This window comes from Trichomycterus rosablanca, chromosome 24 (genome assembly GCF_030014385.1).
Source record: "Trichomycterus rosablanca isolate fTriRos1 chromosome 24, fTriRos1.hap1, whole genome shotgun sequence".
Taxonomy (NCBI): domain Eukaryota; kingdom Metazoa; phylum Chordata; class Actinopteri; order Siluriformes; family Trichomycteridae; genus Trichomycterus; species Trichomycterus rosablanca.
This window is the reverse complement of record NC_086011.1, coordinates 13,816,962-13,836,285: the sequence shown is the minus strand read 5'-3', so window position 1 is coordinate 13,836,285 and position 19,324 is coordinate 13,816,962. Positions and strand designations below refer to the sequence as shown.

Here is a 19,324-nt window from a genome sequence, read left to right as displayed (position 1 = left end):
TTCTATTTATCACCATCAGTCATTTAGGTCAACATTGGATCATTCAGAGATCCTCACTGAACTTCTGGAGTGAGTTTGCTGCACTGAAAGTAAAGGGGCTGAATAATATTGCACGCCCCACTTTTTAGTTTTTTATTTCTAAAAAAAGTTTAAAATATCCAATAAATTTCGTTCTACTTCACGATTGTGTCCCACTTGTTGTTGATTCTTCACAAAAAATTACAATTTCATATCATTATGTTTGAAGCCTGAAATGTGGCAAAAGGTTGAAAAGTTCAAGGGGGCTGAATACTTTTGCAAGGCACTGTATATATGAGCTTATTCATTTTGAAGGATGCAAAAAATTCTACATTGCCTTTTGGCCCATGTTTACAGCTGTGTTACATCATCTTTCCTTTTAATAACGTTCTGGAATAATCTGGGAACTACAAACACCAACTGATGTACCATTAAACTATCCAGCCTCACTCAGTCCCCGAGTTAGAGGCATAAAATAACTCGGCTGTAGAAGGCCTGCTGAGAGTTTGACACACTGCAGAATCATCATCATGAGTGGAGCTGCAGATGCAAGCAAATGAATTGGGCAAAACCCCAAAATGGGCGAACAGACACAGACCTCCGAGCCTGTGAGGAGTGCTGGTGGCTGGGGGATAACGTTGGCAGGAGATATCAGCTTGGGGGGATTTTGTATGGACAATGACTGGACGTTGCTGCTAATAAATGATTAAAAAAGACGGTTTAGAAAACAGCATGAGGCAGTAAAACTCATAATAGACAAAAAGGAGGTAATTACTTGAACAATGACTGCTCGCTAAGCCAAATAGGAGGACGCACTGTCATTATTGCCAGGAAAAATAATTATGTTATGTGTTATGCGTGGAAAGAAGATTGGAACTTGCCGACAGGGTTCATCTCCGAGTTCTGAGTGCAGCGGGGCGAAAATCATGAGACGCCTCACCAGTGCACGACAACAATGGGTAAATACTGGTGCGAAAAACATCAATTTATAAAATGAAGATTTCAGTGAAGCACAGCAGAGGACGACGGTGCAGCTGCTCAGCTCAAATCTCCTGCCATGGAGTCATTACGGAAAGGTCACCAAACATGACTGCTGGGGTTTCACATACGGTGTGTGTGAGAGGGAGAGATTGGGGCTTTGTTTGTGCCAGTTTGAGCATCCATGGCTACCATCCACCACGGTTTTACAAACAAAAACAAAGCAGACTCCCATTGCATAGAATATTGGGACTAAAGTTGGACCAAGAATACACAGTCTGTGTTAAAAAATATGACAATAATAGATATGTGTTCCTTACATTTACTTTGACTTTTATTTGATTGCAGATAGTTTGAACCTGATATATTTCATGTTTTATCTGCTCAACTTTATTTCATTTATTAATATACCTTCATTCCTGCATTTCAGGCCTGCAACACATTTCAAAAAAAGTTGGGATGGGGGCAATTTAGGGTTGGTAATGTCATGGTTTGGTACAAAAGCAGCATCCAGGAAAGGCTGAGTCTTTGATGAGCAAATATGATCAGAGGATCTCTGATGTTTAAAAACAATGTACCTCAAAGAAAGATTGAAAGGGATTTGCATATTTCTCCCTCTACAGTCCATAATATAATTAAACCATTCAAGGAATCGGGAGGAATTTCAGTGAGCAAGGTCAAGCGCGCAAGCTTAAGCTGAACGCCCGTGGTCTTTCATCCCTCAGACGGCACTGCATCCAGGACCGCCATTCAACAATAGCTGACATGACCACATGGGTGAGGGATTACTTTGGCAAACCTTTATCAAGCACTACAATACAGAGTTACATGCACAAATGCCACTTAAAACTTTGTGCAATAAGAAGCCAGAAGTGGCATCGACTTATCTGGGCTCAGAGGCATCTAGGATGGACCATCACACAGTGGAAACGTGTATTGTGCTCAGATGAATCAGCATTCCAGGTCTTTTTTGGAGAAAAAGGACATCGTGTGCTCTGGACCAAAGATGAAAAGGACCATCCAGACTGTTATCAGTAACAAGTCCAAAAGCCAGGGTCTGTCGGTGCTCTTGACAAAGGTCATTTACACTTCTGTGATGGCAGCATTAATGCAGAAAGGTACATTGAGATCTTAGAGCAACACATGCTGCCTTCAAGACGTCATCTGTTCCAGGGACAATGCAAGACCACATGCTGCTCACATTACAAAGGCATGGCTGCGGAAAGTAGAGGGTACGGGTACTGGACTGGCCTGCCTGCAGTCCTGACCTGTCCCCAATAGAGAATGTGTGGAGAATTTTGAAATGAAAAATGCGATGACGACGACCCCGTACTGTTGTACATCTTAAGACGTGTTTCCAGGTAACAATATACACTCATTTTTAAAAAAGTTGGGACGGTTGAGGGAAAAAAAAAACAGCAAACATAAAAAGAGACAGCAATAAAAAGCAGGTTTGTTTCCAATTAATAATAATACATAGATAAGCTATTCATGTTTTAACTTGGCCGGTTCTTTTGTACCTTTAAGCTTATTCAAACTGATGGGTGCAAAATATTCTAATGTTTATTTTTTGCCAGGAACATGTTTATTAAAAGCTGATGTAAAAGATGATGTAACACAGTTGTAATGTTCTGGAATCATTTGGGAACTGATTTGTTCCTCCTCATTCTTGCTTGATTTAACACTTCAGCTGCTCAACAGTCTGTATTCTTTGCTGCCATACGTTGCAGTTTAGCACCTGCGCTACGTTTCCCCCCGTTCAGTCTTCCACTGCTTGAGACCCCAATGGCGTCCAAGGAGGGCATATATGCCTGACGTACGCTCCCTCCGATACGTGAGGGATTTCCCTCCCCCTTTATATCGTCCTATACTTCGGTAGATTCGTGCGTGAGGCCAGTCTCTCGCATGAAGAGTCACACACTGATCTCCATGTTCCTAGACTTATGTACAGGCACATCAGGCTACAAACCAAGGGACTTACACAGCGTCGAAGACCCTACCCCTTTTTTTTTAGTCTGATCTTTTCCCACCCAGCAGACTAGTGACCAATTTTGTCTGCTGCAGGCATGCTGGGCGCCTGCTAGGGGGCACCCAGCTGACCGGTAGCAGAGCTGAGATTTAAACTCAGAGTATCCCAAGACCATGAAGCATATACTGTATACTTTTAATAAATTTTCTCAGCTCCACTTACCATATAGAAGCACTTTGTAGTTCTACAATTACTGACTGTAGTCAGTCCATCTGTTTCTCTGCATGCATTGTTATCCCCCTTTCATGTTGTTCTTCAATGGTCAGGACCCCCACAGTGTAGGTATTATTTGGGTGGTGGATCATTCTCAGCACTGCAGTGACACTGACATACTGACATGGTGGTGGTGTGTTAGTGTGTGTTGTGCTGGTATGAGTGGATCAGACACAGCAGCGCTGCTGGAGTTTTTAAATACCGTGTCCACTAAATGTCCACTCCTACCTAGTTGGTCCACCTTGTAGAAGTAAAGTCAGAGACAATCGCTCATCTATTGCTGCTGTTTGAGTTGGTCATCTTCTAGACCTTCATCGGTGGTCATAGGATGCTGCCCACGGGGCGCTGTTGGCTGGATATTTTTGGTTGGTGGACTATTCTCAATCCAGCAGTGACAGCGCTGTTGTGTCTGATCCACTCATACCAGCTGACACACACTAACACACCACCACCATGTCAGTGTCACTGCAGGGCTGAGAATGATCCACCACCCAAATCATACCTGCTCTGTAGTGGTCCTGGGAGAGTCCTGACCATTAAAGAACAGGGTGAAAGCAGGCTAACAAAGCATGCACAGAAACAGATGGACTACAGTCAGTAATTGTAGAACTACAAAGTTCAAAATATAAATGTTCTAGTGTGTTCTAGGGTGCAATGTTGGGTCATACTTCTAGTTCTTTTAGGAATCAAGTAGTAGTCTGCATTTCAGAACATACCAAACATGAGTGTTTGAATCATAGGGTGTAGTTTGTTCTGCAAAATGTTCTCATAAGCCTTTCCTGCCTCTTACATTACTATGCAAAAATCCTTGGAATTTGGAATTCTTGATTTACACGAGTTAGCCCCTCTGTAGTGAGGACTGGGAAGCAGAAACTGTGGGTTACACGTGTTCTTCTACTCCCTCCGAACATTAATCTGTCCAGATGCAAGATTTACGATGACGCTGACTCCTCAGGCTATACAACGTTTTACTGCAGGTCCAGATTTTATGCTCTGTATACAAGTTATGTGTTTTTGCACGCTGAACTTTGATATAAAAGGTTCCTAAATGGTGGACCAGTCATACATTCCAGCTTTGTGAAGCTCACCATGAACACCTGTTAACTTATAGAGGTGTTTATCCCAGACATCCCAAGTCTCCCGGAAGTTCCGGGAGTCTCCCGCATATACATAGCAGCTCCCTGATGCCCGCAAGTCAGATAAAATCTCCCGGAATCTAGAACGAGCGCACACACACACGCGCACGCATATTAAATCCGTGATCTGATATACAATCTAGTGCACTGTGTAGGGAACATAAACAAATTGTCTAATTCACTATCTAGTGCACTACATAGGGAACATAAATTCATATCTAAACTACTATCTAGTGCACTATGTAGGGAACCTAAATCCGTTATCTGATATACAATCTAGTGCACTATGTAGGGAACCTAAATCCGTTAACTAATACGCTACCTAAAGCATTATGTAAGAAACATAAGTCTATTATCTAGTACACTATCTAGTGCACTAAGTAAGGAACATAAATTCTTTTCTAATATACAATCTAGTGCACTATGTAGGGAACATTGTGTTTGTGACGCGAACAGTTAGCTTAGTAGCTCAGTTAGGAGCTCCTAAAAGTTCTGAGAGAGAGACGGGGGGTCTCTGCACAATACTGTACTCTTACTTAATCTCTGCTGCTATAACAACTCTACGCTGCTAACTGTACACCAATCAAGGCAAGGACTCTACTAGACCGCTGAAGGTGTGCTGTGGTATCTAGCACCAAGATGTTAGCAGCAGATCCTTTAACTCCTCTAAGTTGTGAGGTGGGGCCTCCATGGATCGGACTTGTTTGTCCAGCACATCCCACAGATGCTCGATCGGATTGAGATCTGGGGAATTTGCAGGCCAAGTCAACACCTTAAACTCAAGGGAATAGCATTTCTATGAAAGAGTGTACATGGTCTGCAACAATGCTTAGGTAGGTGGTACGTGTCAAAGTAACATCTACATGGATGGCAGGACCTAGGGTTTCCCAGCAGAACATTGCTCAAAGCATCAAATTGCCTCCGCCGGCTTGCCTTCTTCCTATAGTGCATCCTGGTGCCGTGTGTTCTCCAGGTAAGCAATGCACACGCACCGTGATTTATTAGACCAGGCCACCTTCTTCCATCGCTCTGCGGTCCAGTTCCGATGCTCACATGCTCATTATTGGCGCTTTCAGGGGTGGACAGGGGTCAGCATGGGCACCCTGACTGGTCTGCGGCTATGCAGCCTCATACGCAACAAACTGTGATGCTCTGTGTATTCTGACACCTTTCTATCAGAACCAGCATTAACTTCTTCAACAATTTGAGCTACAGTGGCTCATCTGTCGCCCTGGACCCTGTCGCCAGTTTACCACTGTTCCTTCTTTGGACCACTTTTGATAGATACTGACCACAAGAGCTGCAGTTTTGGAGACGCTGTGACCCAGTCTGTGTTCTGGGTTGCACACTGGCCTTGTATATAGCTGAAATGACAATAAAGCCTCTCTTAAACTTAAACTCTACAGCTTGTAGAACTGTTTATACACATGTTCTATAAGGTCCATGAGGGTTGACTTCACATACTTAAATTTTTTCTCACCACCCAGACACACTATGCTCCTAGACGTGAGTAATTCAGTAACTGATTGTGTTAGCCTATTGTCCAGGGTCAGGGTAATTGAAAATGACTGAGTAATGAACACATGACCTGCACTGCCCACCAAGTAGAGATTAATGATTATTAAAAATATCTGCTAGTAACTGGTAGGAAAATTTGACCCCACGCACCTTCAAGATTTGATTTGGGAATATGACTAGACACCTTAACAAGAAACAGACTGTAAGAATAGCCTATTTTCCTTCACACGGCGAGTCCTCCTGGACAAATCTCGCTGTAGGGCACTATAATATCGCATGAAATACTGTATAATAGAGCAATATCTTCCTAGCGTGAGCATATGTCTGAAAGAGCGTGTACGTGTGAGAGAGAGACAGAGCTAAAGAAAATGAGAAGGGCAGAGTTATTGGGGCTCATTATACTCTCTCCCAGCTCTGTTTTATTGGACCGAAACACGAATGGGTTCAACCTTGAGAAGTAAATTAGCTGATTATTTTCCTCTAAGCAAGCAAAGCCATCACTCATAGAGCTTTTAGATTAAAGCAGATCAAAGCCGACTGCCAGAAATTGTTCGGTCGTTTTAATAAGCATCTGCTTTTTGCATTTCTGAGACCTAAGCAAAGTTCATATTGCAATGCCGCGTGCGGGTAAAATTAATTTTGTTTGCTTTTGATGGAAACGTCTTATTTTCTTGGGTTGCTAGGGCAATGGGTGGAGGATTATAGGAGTCTGGGGACCTGTTTTTTTTTTTTTTAACAGATGAGTCATAGAAATAAGGAAACTCTGGGGTAACAGCTCTTAATCAATGTCTTTTCTATTAGCACAGTCTCATAAAGAGTCTCCTAAAGCTTTTATTGCACAAACCAAAGCAGACCAAGCTCTATTTTTCTGAATCAATTGTCTTTTTCTCTCTAGACGTCCCAAACTTTTTCACCAAAGTATCCTAATTTACATTTTCATTAACATTTTCAGCATTTAGCAGACGCCTTTTATCCAAAGCGACTTACATTACAGTTACAGTATATAGTGTGAGCAATTGAGGGTTAAGGGCCTTGCTCAAGGGCCCAACAGCAGCAACCTGGCAGTGGTGGGGCTTGAACCAGCGACCCTCTGATCACTGGTCCAGTATCTTAACCACTAGGCTACAACTAGGTGTTTAATAATGATATTTTGCAAATGTCTTGAGTGCTTGAGTTGAATGCGACTGGACTTTTTTAGGTTCTTGAAGACATTTAACCTCGCAACAGTAGTTAACCCCCCCTGGAGTAGTCACTTCAAGGAGTCACCTCAAAGTTGCTGACCCAACATGTGTGTCGCTGAAATCACAAGAGCCAAGGTGAGCCTCATTTGAGAGTCATTGTCCAACCCTGCCATCCAAGGAGTCGTTTGGATCACAAGGGTCGAGTTGTCAATGGGGTTAAACCTAGGACAGGATCTTAAGCTTTATACATGGCTGACAATTGGTGACTGTTTTATTCCACATAGATACAAGTAGAAACCAGTATGACCAGTATCGAACCTAGGTCATTAGAACCCTGGGGCAAAACCAATACTCCCTGCCAGCCACTACGATACACTAATGTAATTTGTTTTTCCCACAGAATTTACATATTAAAAATTTTGGCCGCAAGCATATTAGCTTATTGACCTGCTTACAGTTAGCAGGCAAAAGTTTCTCCACCAGAGAGCACTATTTGCATTTTGGTACTGAAGGCTGCTTCAAATCATTAACATTGACTCTGTTTAATTCATTTGTGCTTAGTAACTGCTTTATTCTTATCAGACTATGTAATGGCAGGTTTCACCTCACTACTGAAGCTGCCCGTACCTGTGAGACCAGGAGTAAAGAACCCAATTGAAGGACATTTAACCAAGGTAGAACAACATGGTGGCTAAGAAGCCACAAACCCAAAATTAAACCAAAAAACCTGCAGCCCAAAGCAGAGAGGCAAAAGAAAAGAAGGACATTCACCCCACAGGGGCATAAGCCTAAGGTGCTATCGGTGAATGTCGAATGACAAATAGCCATTAGCTCTTTCTAAGCCCCCAGTGAAAAGCACAACCACTTAAAAGAAGACAGGAAGAATAGATAAAAGGAAAAGTACAAAAGCCAAGTTAACAGGCTCTCAAGTAATAAGACCACAGGCAGGAAACTCCATAAAACCAGTGGCAACTAACAAAAAATAAAGGTGGACGTTCTCTACAAAGCCAGATAATTAATAAAGCACGAAGGCTATTGATTTAAAAATGACCAATGGCATGGCAGGTGAGCATAATACTTCAATCCATACCTCCTGCTGCTCTATATGGCAAAATAACAGTGAGAATTCCCAGACACAAGGAGAGACAAACTAAACAGGATGGCAATCAATTGTTGGGCATCATTCACTCACTCATCAACTGAATAATCAGTTCGTCTTCTGCATGTCGCAAATACATGGACAAAAATCATAGTACCAAGAGGATGCCAACACAGACACAGGAAAATGTGACTCCATCCCCAAAATGTACCCATGTGATTTCTGTCTATTTCCCCAAAGCCTACTCCTTCCCAAAATGTACCCATGGTTTGTCCAAATCAATAGCACTTGCATCCCTACATGGAGAACCAACAGAATTCCTTACCTTTCAACATCCCAGTCCTTCCACACAGAAACCTGCCCAGCATATTTTCCCTCTTATTCTGGCCCTGCTAAGATAATGAGCTACCGCTGCCAATCTGAAATGCATGGAAGGGCGTGCATGTCATGAATAATGCATTTGCATGGCCAGCCGAGGGCCTGCGAGAGCCTGTTAGCGTGAGTCGGCGCGACCGAGGAGCAAGCGACGAGGATTAAGGGCCGTGAACATTATTTCTTTGTCGGGCGCAACACAACTCGAATCGCACACTCGAAGCCTAAGTGATGAAGAGGGATTTCATCACAAGGACAAACTCCGGTTCGCAAGTCAATACGTGACTCAATTTGTTTTCATTTGAGAAGCTCCAGAACACAGTTCATTGTTCACCAAGTAATTAATTTAGAATGATTGTCTTGTGTCAAAGATCGAATCAGTTCTGCTTAAAGTATTTATACATAATCATGCACTAATTAGAGTATTAACCAATGCAATTGAAAAAAACAATTAAATATTTACATGTGTCTCGTTTGAGTCACAGACTTTTCGGGGAGTTCCCTTAGTTAGCTCAGCCAAGGAATGAATTTGTTAATATACAGTGACTTTTGTGCAGAAATGGAAACACATTGTTAGGCTCTGTGGCATCAGGGGAATGTACCATCTCTCCCTGATGCCACAGGCCTTACAGAGCAGAAACGAGCTGTGCCTTTAAATACCTGGCCAGCTCGTTAGGGCGAAGTGGCTACACCTGTGCCTTCCCTTATTTAAGGGATAGGTGCAGAGCTGTAGCCGTCGCACCTTCTGCTCATATTGGCTGATTCTTTTTTCTTTCTTTGAGTTTGTTTGACACTGCGGTGTCCTTTTATGTTTATTGTTTTTTTTTATTATCTTTAGGTTGTGCCGCCGCACTGTGCCGCCGCCGCCGTGCCGCTGCCGCCGGGCCACCGCTAGTGGGCGCCACCACGCCGCCGCCGCCGCCAAGCTGCCGCCAGAGTGCCGCAGCTGTCGTGCCGCCGCCGCCGCCTGGTGGTTGCTCTCAGGTCGCTGTCGGGCCGCTGCCGCCGAGCCGTCGAGCCGCCGTGCCGCCGCCACCTAGAGACCCCATGACTGCGCCCAGAGGAACGTGACCCCCTCCCAGCTACCGCTGGTGACAGCGTCACGTTCCGCCCTCTGGAGCGCAGGAGCAAACGGCCACTTCCCAGCCACCCTGGCTGGTGACAGCGCCTTTGCTTTTAACTTTATAAATCCGCAAGTAAATCACACCCGGTGGATGGCATGGCGCTGACCAGCATTAACTGCTGGTGAGCGCCGTGCCATTTATCTACCGGCGGTGTCATCCCCCCTTCTTCGGCCAACAGCGCGAGGTTTCCCACCTCGCGAACCCGGTCGCTTCGCCTCTTTAGTGCTGGGAGCGGTTTTGCTTTCAGCGTTGCTGTGGCAGCGTGCTTAAGCTCCCAGCCTGGAGGTGAGCGACCAGGGTTCGCGCCTCGCGCTTTCCCTTTTTCCCTTTTATGTTTTTTCCCTTGTTTCTTTCAGTCTGGCGTCACCGGCTGCCTTCGGGATTCCCCGAAGTGTTTTTTGTTACTGTTATTCCTTTATTTTATTGTATATTATGTTTATGATTTTATAAATAAAACCCTTTTAAGTTAAAACCTCCGCATCCTTGGGTCCTTCCTCCCACCTCATAACAGTAAGGTGCGACCATTACTGGACCCAGCGGAGGACCCCGTCCTCTCCCAAAGATTTTTTTGGGGGGGCACTCCCCCAGTGGCTTTTAGCCACTGGTGGGGACGGGACCGCCGGCTGGAGACCTCAGGAGAGGTCTCCTTAAGAAGGGGGTACTGTTAGGCTCTGTGGCATCAGGGGAATGTACCATCTCTCCCTGATGCCACAGGCCTTACAGAGCAGAAACGAGCTGTGCCTTTAAATACCTGGCCAGCTCGTTAGGGCGAAGTGGCTACACCTGTGCCTTCCCTTATTTAAGGGATAGGTGCAGAGCTGTAGCCGTCGCACCTTCTGCTCATATTGGCTGATTCTTTTTTCTTTCTTTGAGTTTGTTTGACACTGCGGTGTCCTTTTATGTTTATTGTTTTTTTTTATTATCTTTAGGTTGTGCCGCCGCACTGTGCCGCCGCCGCCGTGCCGCTGCCGCCGGGCCACCGCTAGTGGGCGCCACCACGCCGCCGCCGCCGCCAAGCTGCCGCCAGAGTGCCGCAGCTGTCGTGCCGCCGCCGCCGCCTGGTGGTTGCTCTCAGGTCGCTGTCGGGCCGCTGCCGCCGAGCCGTCGAGCCGCCGTGCCGCCGCCACCTAGAGACCCCATGACTGCGCCCAGAGGAACGTGACCCCCTCCCAGCTACCGCTGGTGACAGCGTCACGTTCCGCCCTCTGGAGCGCAGGAGCAAACGGCCACTTCCCAGCCACCCTGGCTGGTGACAGCGCCTTTGCTTTTAACTTTATAAATCCGCAAGTAAATCACACCCGGTGGATGGCATGGCGCTGACCAGCATTAACTGCTGGTGAGCGCCGTGCCATTTATCTACCGGCGGTGTCATCCCCCCTTCTTCGGCCAACAGCGCGAGGTTTCCCACCTCGCGAACCCGGTCGCTTCGCCTCTTTAGTGCTGGGAGCGGTTTTGCTTTCAGCGTTGCTGTGGCAGCGTGCTTAAGCTCCCAGCCTAGAGGTGAGCGACCAGGGTTCGCGCCTCGCGCTTTCCCTTTTTCCCTTTTATGTTTTTTCCCTTGTTTCTTTCAGTCTGGCGTCACCGGCTGCCTTCGGGATTCCCCGAAGTGTTTTTTGTTACTGTTATTCCTTTATTTTATTGTATATTACGTTTATGATTTTGTAAATAAAACCCTTTTAAGTTAAAACCTCCGCATCCTTGGGTCCTTCCTCCCACATCATAACACACATGTTGTTAGTTTTGATAGGTTCGGTGCAGAACAAGTCCTGGCCTGTGAGTTTGTGAGAAAAGTTACCAAGAAAACAAATCTGATCTTCATAGTTTGACCAGATTGCACGAGAGCGCAGTGATAACCTTATGATATTTTCTATATTTGTCTATAATTATGACTTGAATGCAGATCAAACCAGATTCTTTTCAGTTGATGGAATGCAATCTGTACGTTCTAGACCAGCGATCCCTAACCTTTTTTGCACCACGGACCAGTTTCATATAAAATATAATTTCACGGACCGGCGGGGGCGGGAGGATTTAAAATAGAATAACTATACTGCTCACAAATGAGCTTTTTTCGCTGCAACGAGACGCTGCTTCCACCTGGGGGTGATATGAGACAATAAACACCCGTGTGTTGGAAATGGAAGCAGTATTTTCATTGCTGATGTAGCGATCTCTTATTATCTCTTATTTATTCTTTCTGTGACCCTCGGACCAGTACTGGTCCACTGCCCGGTGGTTGGGGACCACTGTTCTAGACTAGTAATACATATTGTACAGGAACCTTTTGGCTAGTATCTTCTAAAGAGAGCAAGAATTACACTATATGGTGAAAAGTATAAGGGCAAAGTATAAGATATACTAGCCACAACAAATTTTGAGTTTGTCTGTGGAAATGTGTCCACCTAGTAACTGATACTGAACATAAAATTCCAGCCTGGCAATTTATCATCGTCTTTATCCCAGTAGTGGGGTTTAGTTCCAAACCCATCACATCTGTCTTTATGGAACTTGTTTTGTGCACAGCAACATAGTCATACTAGAGCAGAAAAGAGGCTTTCACAAACTGTTGGAAGCAATTCAATTGAAAACAGTATAACTAAGGGATACTAGTGGGTAAAGCTTTGAGCTATCAATTGGAAGACTGTCGGTTCAAATCCAGCCTTTGCTATGCAGCCAATGTTGTGCCCTTGAGCAAGGCTCTTAACCCCTTAATCCAGGGGTGCCATACAATGGCTGACCCTTCACTCTAACCCCAGCTTCCAAACAAGTTGGGATATGCAGAACAAGCATTTCATTGTACTGTACAAGTGTATATGTATATATGACAAGACATTCGTCTTGAAGTATTTTCTAGCACCCGCACTCAGAGCCAAACTGTTGCAAAACATGCAGAATGTGGCTTGGCATTGTCTTGTTGAAACAACCAAGGACATTCCTGAAAAGTCATTTAATTGGCAGCATACGTTGCTCTAAAATTACCCCTCAGCATGAATGCATTACCCACTCCTCTGGCACTTACACAATACTGTACTATGATAAAAATCTGGCTTTTAAGCTCTGCATTGGTTATAGCTGGAATTACCCTTTTTATTTGTGGCCAAAAAAATCACGACCTTTAGTAAGGTGGACTGGTCAGATGCCCGCTCAAATTACTGATATTGTTTTGTGTGTGGTGGTAAAAACCACATCAGAGGGCTCACCACCAAAATAATGTAGGCCCCAATTACAGAGAAAGAACATGATCAAACAAACAGAAGCGCCAACCAAAAGATCAACCAGTGGCTGGCAAGCAGGGGATAAAAAGAAAAAAGCCAATTGCCCAGAGAAAGGATTAAACCAGCTTGAACTAACCGGTGAGGGTATGGTTACTTCTAATACCAATTAATCCTCATAGACCAATTAAGGTGTAACCTGTGTGCAACAGAATCCATTTTCAAGAGACTTAATAATAGCTCCAAATATCTGGGACCTTGTTTCTTGTCCAGGTTGTCCAGAGGGTGGCACGGGCCTTCTGCCAAGCCCTTCTGAAGCAGCAAGCAAATTGCTCGGCCAGTAGAATTGTATGCATTCCAAAGAGTGCCCAAAAGAAAGAGGACCCATAGGGAAGGACCCATAGATTGTGCTGCTACAACCACAGAGAGTTGTAGCTTAGAAATCCTCTTAACATTGTTCCTCAACTGCATGCTGAGAGGATGCCTAACCTTGGTAAGCGCAAGAGTCCCTTTGGAAAGGCAGTTTGTCTGGAACTACTAACATGTCTGGCTGTGTTTCCCTCTGTTAATAGAAGCGGGGACCTTAGATTGACCCGTTACAGATATATCGCCTCCAGAAGGTAGTGTATTTTAATGGAATGCATTATTCATTTAATAAATACAAATGATTAAATACTATACTACCATGAATACCATTTAAAGTACCTTGACCAACAATACACAATGCATGCACTTACACACAGACACTTATTAAATAAATAGTACCTTCAAGGTCTTGGCTCACTGGTCTATAAAGCCTTTTGTGCTTTAAAATAAAAGCTGAAATTAGCATATAACCGAGTTACTGGGTTGAACTTGCTTTCAATGTGCTTTCAGTCAACAAATTAAGTGTGGTGAAATTGCATGAATTTCTAATTTTCTGGATCCATTACATATTTGGTCCACGTGATTACAGCTCATAAGAAGAAACAGATGCCTTAGAGGAGAGGATAAAAGTGTTTCATGAGTTCAGTGTTGATTGGCTCACTGTGTTTCCTCCAGTGATCTAATAACCATGTTTTCAGACTCATATCAAGATCGTATGAAACTAATAAGTTCAAGAGAGGTAAAGCGGTAAAGCTCAATTTCCCTTTTTCTTCAGTGTGAAAAGTATCTGGCTGGCAATGTCAGTATATGTAAACCTGCTGTTTGTTTTATCCCAGACAAAATCAAGCTTTTGGCCCACCCGTACTGGAACATATGGAAACGATTTAAAAATAAGAGTGAGAGAAAAACAAAAGGGAAAACGTCAACCGTTACAGTTGTTCCTTACACGAACGCAGCATTTTCTGCCAGATCCATAACACCTAAAGCACACAGACTTACTGACACTGCATATACAAATAGCAAAAGTATAGTAGGAGTTTTGACTGGTTCCATTCATAATAGAACAGTAAGATAAACACACTGCTAGCTTGTTAGACATGGCATACCATATCAAAACCATGGGCATTCATACAAAGCTATCGACTGGGTCAGAGCATCTCCAAAACTGCAGCTCTTGTTGGGTGTTCCAGGTCTGCAGTGGTCAGTATCTATCAAAAGTGGTCCAAGGAAGGAACAGTGGTAAACCGGCGACAGGGTCATGGGCGGACCATGGGAGGCTCATTGATGCACATGGGGAGCGAAGGCTGGCCCCTGTGGTCCGATCCAACAGACGAGCTACTGTAGCTCAAATTGCTGAAGAAGTTAATGCTGGTTCTGATAGAAAGGTGTCGGGGCTGCATAGCCGCAGACCAGTCAGGGTGCCCATGCTGACCCCTGTCCAACTCCGAAAGCGCCAACAATGGGCACGTGAGCATCGGAACTAAACCACAGAGCAATGAAAGAAGGTGGCCTGGTCTGACGAATCACGTTTTCTTTTACATCCTATGGATGGCCGGGTGCGCGTGTGTCGCTTACCTGGGGAACACATGACACCAGGATGCACTATGGGAAGAAGGCAAGCCGGCGGAGGCGGTGTGATGCTTTGGACAATGTTCTGCTGAGAAACCTTGTGTCCTGCTATCCATGTGGATGTTACTTTGACCCGTACCACCTACCTAAGCACTGTTGCAGACCATGTACACCCTTTCATGGAAACAGTATTCCCTGATGGCTGTGGCCTCTTTCAGCAGGATAATGCACCATGCCACAAAGCTAAAATGATTCAGGAATGGTTTGGAGCACAACACTGAGTTTGAAGTGTTGACTTGGCCTCCAAATTCCCCAGATCTCAATCCAATCTCGCAACTTAGATGAGTTAAAGGATCTGCTACTAACATCTTGGTGCCAGATACCACAGCACACCTTCAGGGATCTAGTAGAGTCCATGCCTCGGCAGAGCAGGGCTGTTTTGGCAGCAAAAGGGGGACCAATTATGCCTGATCGGTGTATTCAGGCTTTTGAGAACAAGTGCAATAAACAATAAACTGTTGATAATCCTATGCAGGAAGATGACGACCACTGAGCGAGTTTACAAGACGGCCAGAACAGAAAAGAAGCTAATGAACCACATTCCAAGTTAAGTTACTCTGGGCTAGGATGAGGCACCCACATGACAACACTGAAGGCAGTGTTATGACCGGGACAAGGAAGACAACAATAAGCTTGATTGACAACATCTTGATGTGAAATGCATTATTTGGGTTAGTCTGTTAAAGGCGACATAATACAGAGGGCAGCGAACCATCACAGAGACACAAATAGTGAAGAGGGCAACTCATTATTAATGTCATGTCATGTCACTATGCTGTCATCACTTTACCAACCTTGTAACCTTCTGGGAACATGTACCATACTTTTAGAAATTTAGAAGTAGGGACATGAAGTAAAATGCAATAAAAACTAGATGTAGTTTTTTAATTAACTTGTAACAAATGTACAAAGAAAATATTTCCAGCTTGACGCCTGCAACACAGTTCAAACAGAGGCATTTTTACCACTGCATTACATCACTTACCAGTTTTGCAAATGGAATTTTTCATCCAGTCCTGCTCAATGCAAGATTCCAGCTGGTAAACAGTCTATAGTCAGAACTGTCTGATTCTCCTCTTCATGACGTGCGATACATTTAAATAGGAGAAAGATCTGGCCTGCAGGCAGGTCATTCACTCTGTATCTGCAAAGCTACACTGCTGTAGTACATACTGAAATGAGTTACTTGTAGTACACGTGTTGGTTACACCAGATTTAGGCAAATACAAAGACCTGAATCACTTATACCCCTTTTCCACTGACGCGGCACGGAGCTACACAGATACATGTGGTATTTTAGAGTAGATTTGATGTTTATTTCACACAGATGGATGTTTGTGTTGTGGTACTTTATGTGGATGATGTTTCACCGCTTAAGCTGAGCGCTGAGCTAGTCGGCTATTTGCGCCGAGAGTCGCGGTGAAAGCGAAGCGCAAAACTCCTCTCACGTTAATGAACTAAAGAAAACAACAACTAAAACAAACACGTCACGTCTTCTTATCACCGATAGTTAGATTGATGCTTTTTACATAAAAACAAACATCTGTAACAGCAGCACAAATGCTCGCACATAATCCACACACTCCGCCACACACTTCTCTTAACTCTTAGTAAGTAACGCCCACCGTTGATGACGCTGCTTGGTTCTTAAAAACTGGTGGAAACACGAGTCGGTTCTCTACAGAACACCAAGGTTCAGAGAAACCCGAACAGAACCGGTTCAAGAACCATGGTTTTTTTGGTGGAAAAGGGGTATTAGATAAGGGCTAAATCCTTATAGCGAGACCACACTGGCTTGTATCTCCAAAACAGCAAGGGATGCTTACAGGGAGTCATGCTGAGTACCAATCAACAGTGAGTGGTCCAATGCGAGATAAGCCACAAAATTGCTGCAAGAGGACATTAAGGTCTATGGAGTCTGGTACACATCAACAGGAGGGCTACTGTGGCTTAATGATGTGATAAGGTTAATGTATGAACACTAAACCCTTCTTTTAATAGGGCTGCATAGTCAGAGACCAGTCAAAGCACTTAGGCTAAATCCTTTCCACTATCAAAGGCATCTACTAAAGGCATGCAAGCATTGGGACTGCATATCGGAGCATAGAAGATAATATGGTAATATGGACAACCAGGATGCACTCCCAGAACAAACTGATGTTAAGGTTCAAGGTACCACTGTAAATCTGAATGGAATTATGGCAGCAATCATTTATATTTACATTTTAGGCATTTAGCAGACACCTTTGTCCAAAGTGACTTACATTACGGTTACAGTATACAGTCTGAGCAATTGAGGGTTAAGGGCCTTGCTCAAGGGCCCAACAGAAGCAACCTGGCAGTGGTGGGGCTTGAACCAGCGACACAGTTACACCTTTTCCATCGACTATAGTCAGTAATTGTAGAACTCCAAAGTGCTTCTCTATGGTAAGTGGAGCTGATAAAATGAACAGTGAGTGTAGAAACAAGGAGGTGGATTTAATGTTATGGCTGATCGGTGTATATGTTCAGGTTATTAAACGTCCCGACATAGTAATGCTGCTTCTTTATGACATATATACATAGATTATCGCTGCAATAACAGGTTTATCAGCACCTGGTTGCATTTTAGGTTATGGCTTACCGAGAGAGAGAGAGTGTTTGTGTTTGATTCATTACTTGTTAAATATTGCAAGTTTACCTTCACATGTGTGTCCATCAGGCTTCAGAGAGAATCCTGGGAAACAGGAGCAGCGAGCCCGTCCATCTACTACAGAGCAGTGCTGAGAGCATGGGACGTTACCTACAATAAACACGGCATAAAATTAAGACATCCTACTCAATATTTACTGTATTCAGCACGTTTGTTCTGTGTAGTTGTGTATCCGGTAAGCTAGTGCTAGGTTAAGCTGTATTAATTACACTATATTGCCGAAAGTATTCGCTCGTCTGCCTTCACACGCATATGAACTTGAGTGACGTCCCATTCTTAACCCACAGGGTTTAATATGATGTCGGCTCACTCTTCGCAGCTATAACAGCTTCAACTCTTCTGGGAAGGCTTTCCACAGGGTTTAGGAGTGTGTTTATGGGAAATTTTGACCGTTCTTCAAGGAGCGCATTTGTGAGGTCAGACACTGATGTTGGACGAGAAGGCCTGGCTCACAGTCTCCGCTCTAATTCATCCCAATGGTGTTCTATCGGCTTGAGGTCAGGACTCTGTGCAGGCCAGTCAAGGTTCTTCCACACCAAACTCGCTCATCCACGTCTTTATGGATCTTGCTTTGTGCACTGGTGCGCAGTCATGTTGGAACAGGAAGGGGCCATCCCCAAACTGTTCCCACAAAGTTGGGAGCATGAAATTGTCCAAAATCTCGATAAACAACCGCACACCATAATCCCCCCCTCCACCAAACTTTACACTCGGCACAATGCAGTCAGACAAGTACCGTTCTCCTGGCAACCTCCAAATCCAGACTCGTCCATCGGATTGCCAGACGGAGAAGCGTGATCCGTCACTCCAGAGAGTCTAGAGTCCAGTCCACTTCCACTTTGTTATAATAGCACTGACAGTCGACTGTTGAATATTTAGTAGCGAGGAAATTTCACGACTGGACTTGTTGCACAGGTGGCATCCTATCACTGAAATTCACTGAGCTCCTGAGAACAACCCATTCTTTCACTAATGTTTGTAGAAGCAGTCTGCATGCCTAGGTGCTTGGTTTTATACACCTGTGGCCATGGAAGTGATTGGAACACCTGAATTCAATGATTTGGATGGGTGAGTGAATACTTTTGGCAATATAGTGTATCTGTGGAGAATGTGTGTTCGGTATACAGTCGGAACTATCTGTGGAGGGTGTGTTTACCGTGAGAAGCTTTGTATTTACATGTTTGGTCTAAGTTAAGCTGTTTGAATGAACTATAAAGGGTGTGTGTTATGTGGCTCTGGATTCAGTTGGTTTGTTCCTGGCAAAACATTATAAAGAAACCATGGGGGGGTTGGTGGCAAGTAGTTTTGTTTTTAGATGTTTGGTCCAGGGAAAGCCATCGGAATGAACTGGGAGGCTGTTGGGATGCTGGGAAACACTGTGATTACAGACTGTATGTTGATATTGGGAAACCACAGAGCCAAAATGTTTCTGTCTATATTCCGAATGGATGTAATTTGTGTCAGAAAGAGGAAAACCACTACAAACTGTCATCCGAAGACAGTGTGTGGTGTGTATGCTGTACATGTCTGGTCCACATTAGGTGTGTCTGGGTGGGCAATAATGCCACAGTGGATGTTATCCATGATCCAACACTGTTAGTTGTATAGAGCTGATCTGAAGCTGCTTTGTACATATTAAATTAACAATTCACAAAGTCCTGTGTTATGTATATGATACAGAGACCACAGATGAGATTTTAATAGATATAGTTGGCTCGGCTAAAAGTGACCTTACAATAACTGTAGCTAAGCTGCAT

General features: G+C 44.2%; 1 protein-coding gene across 1 annotated transcript in view; it reads right to left on the bottom strand.

Annotated features, from left to right (window-relative positions):
* Positions 1 to 19,324, bottom strand: part of fbln2 (fibulin 2) — a 98,639-nt gene that overhangs the window by 26,124 nt on the left and 53,191 nt on the right. The window contains exon 7 of the mRNA XM_062986762.1: positions 17,556 to 17,657. Within this exon, the coding sequence (XP_062842832.1) occupies positions 17,556 to 17,657 (102 nt within the window). The remainder of the gene's footprint in view (positions 1 to 17,555; positions 17,658 to 19,324) is intronic.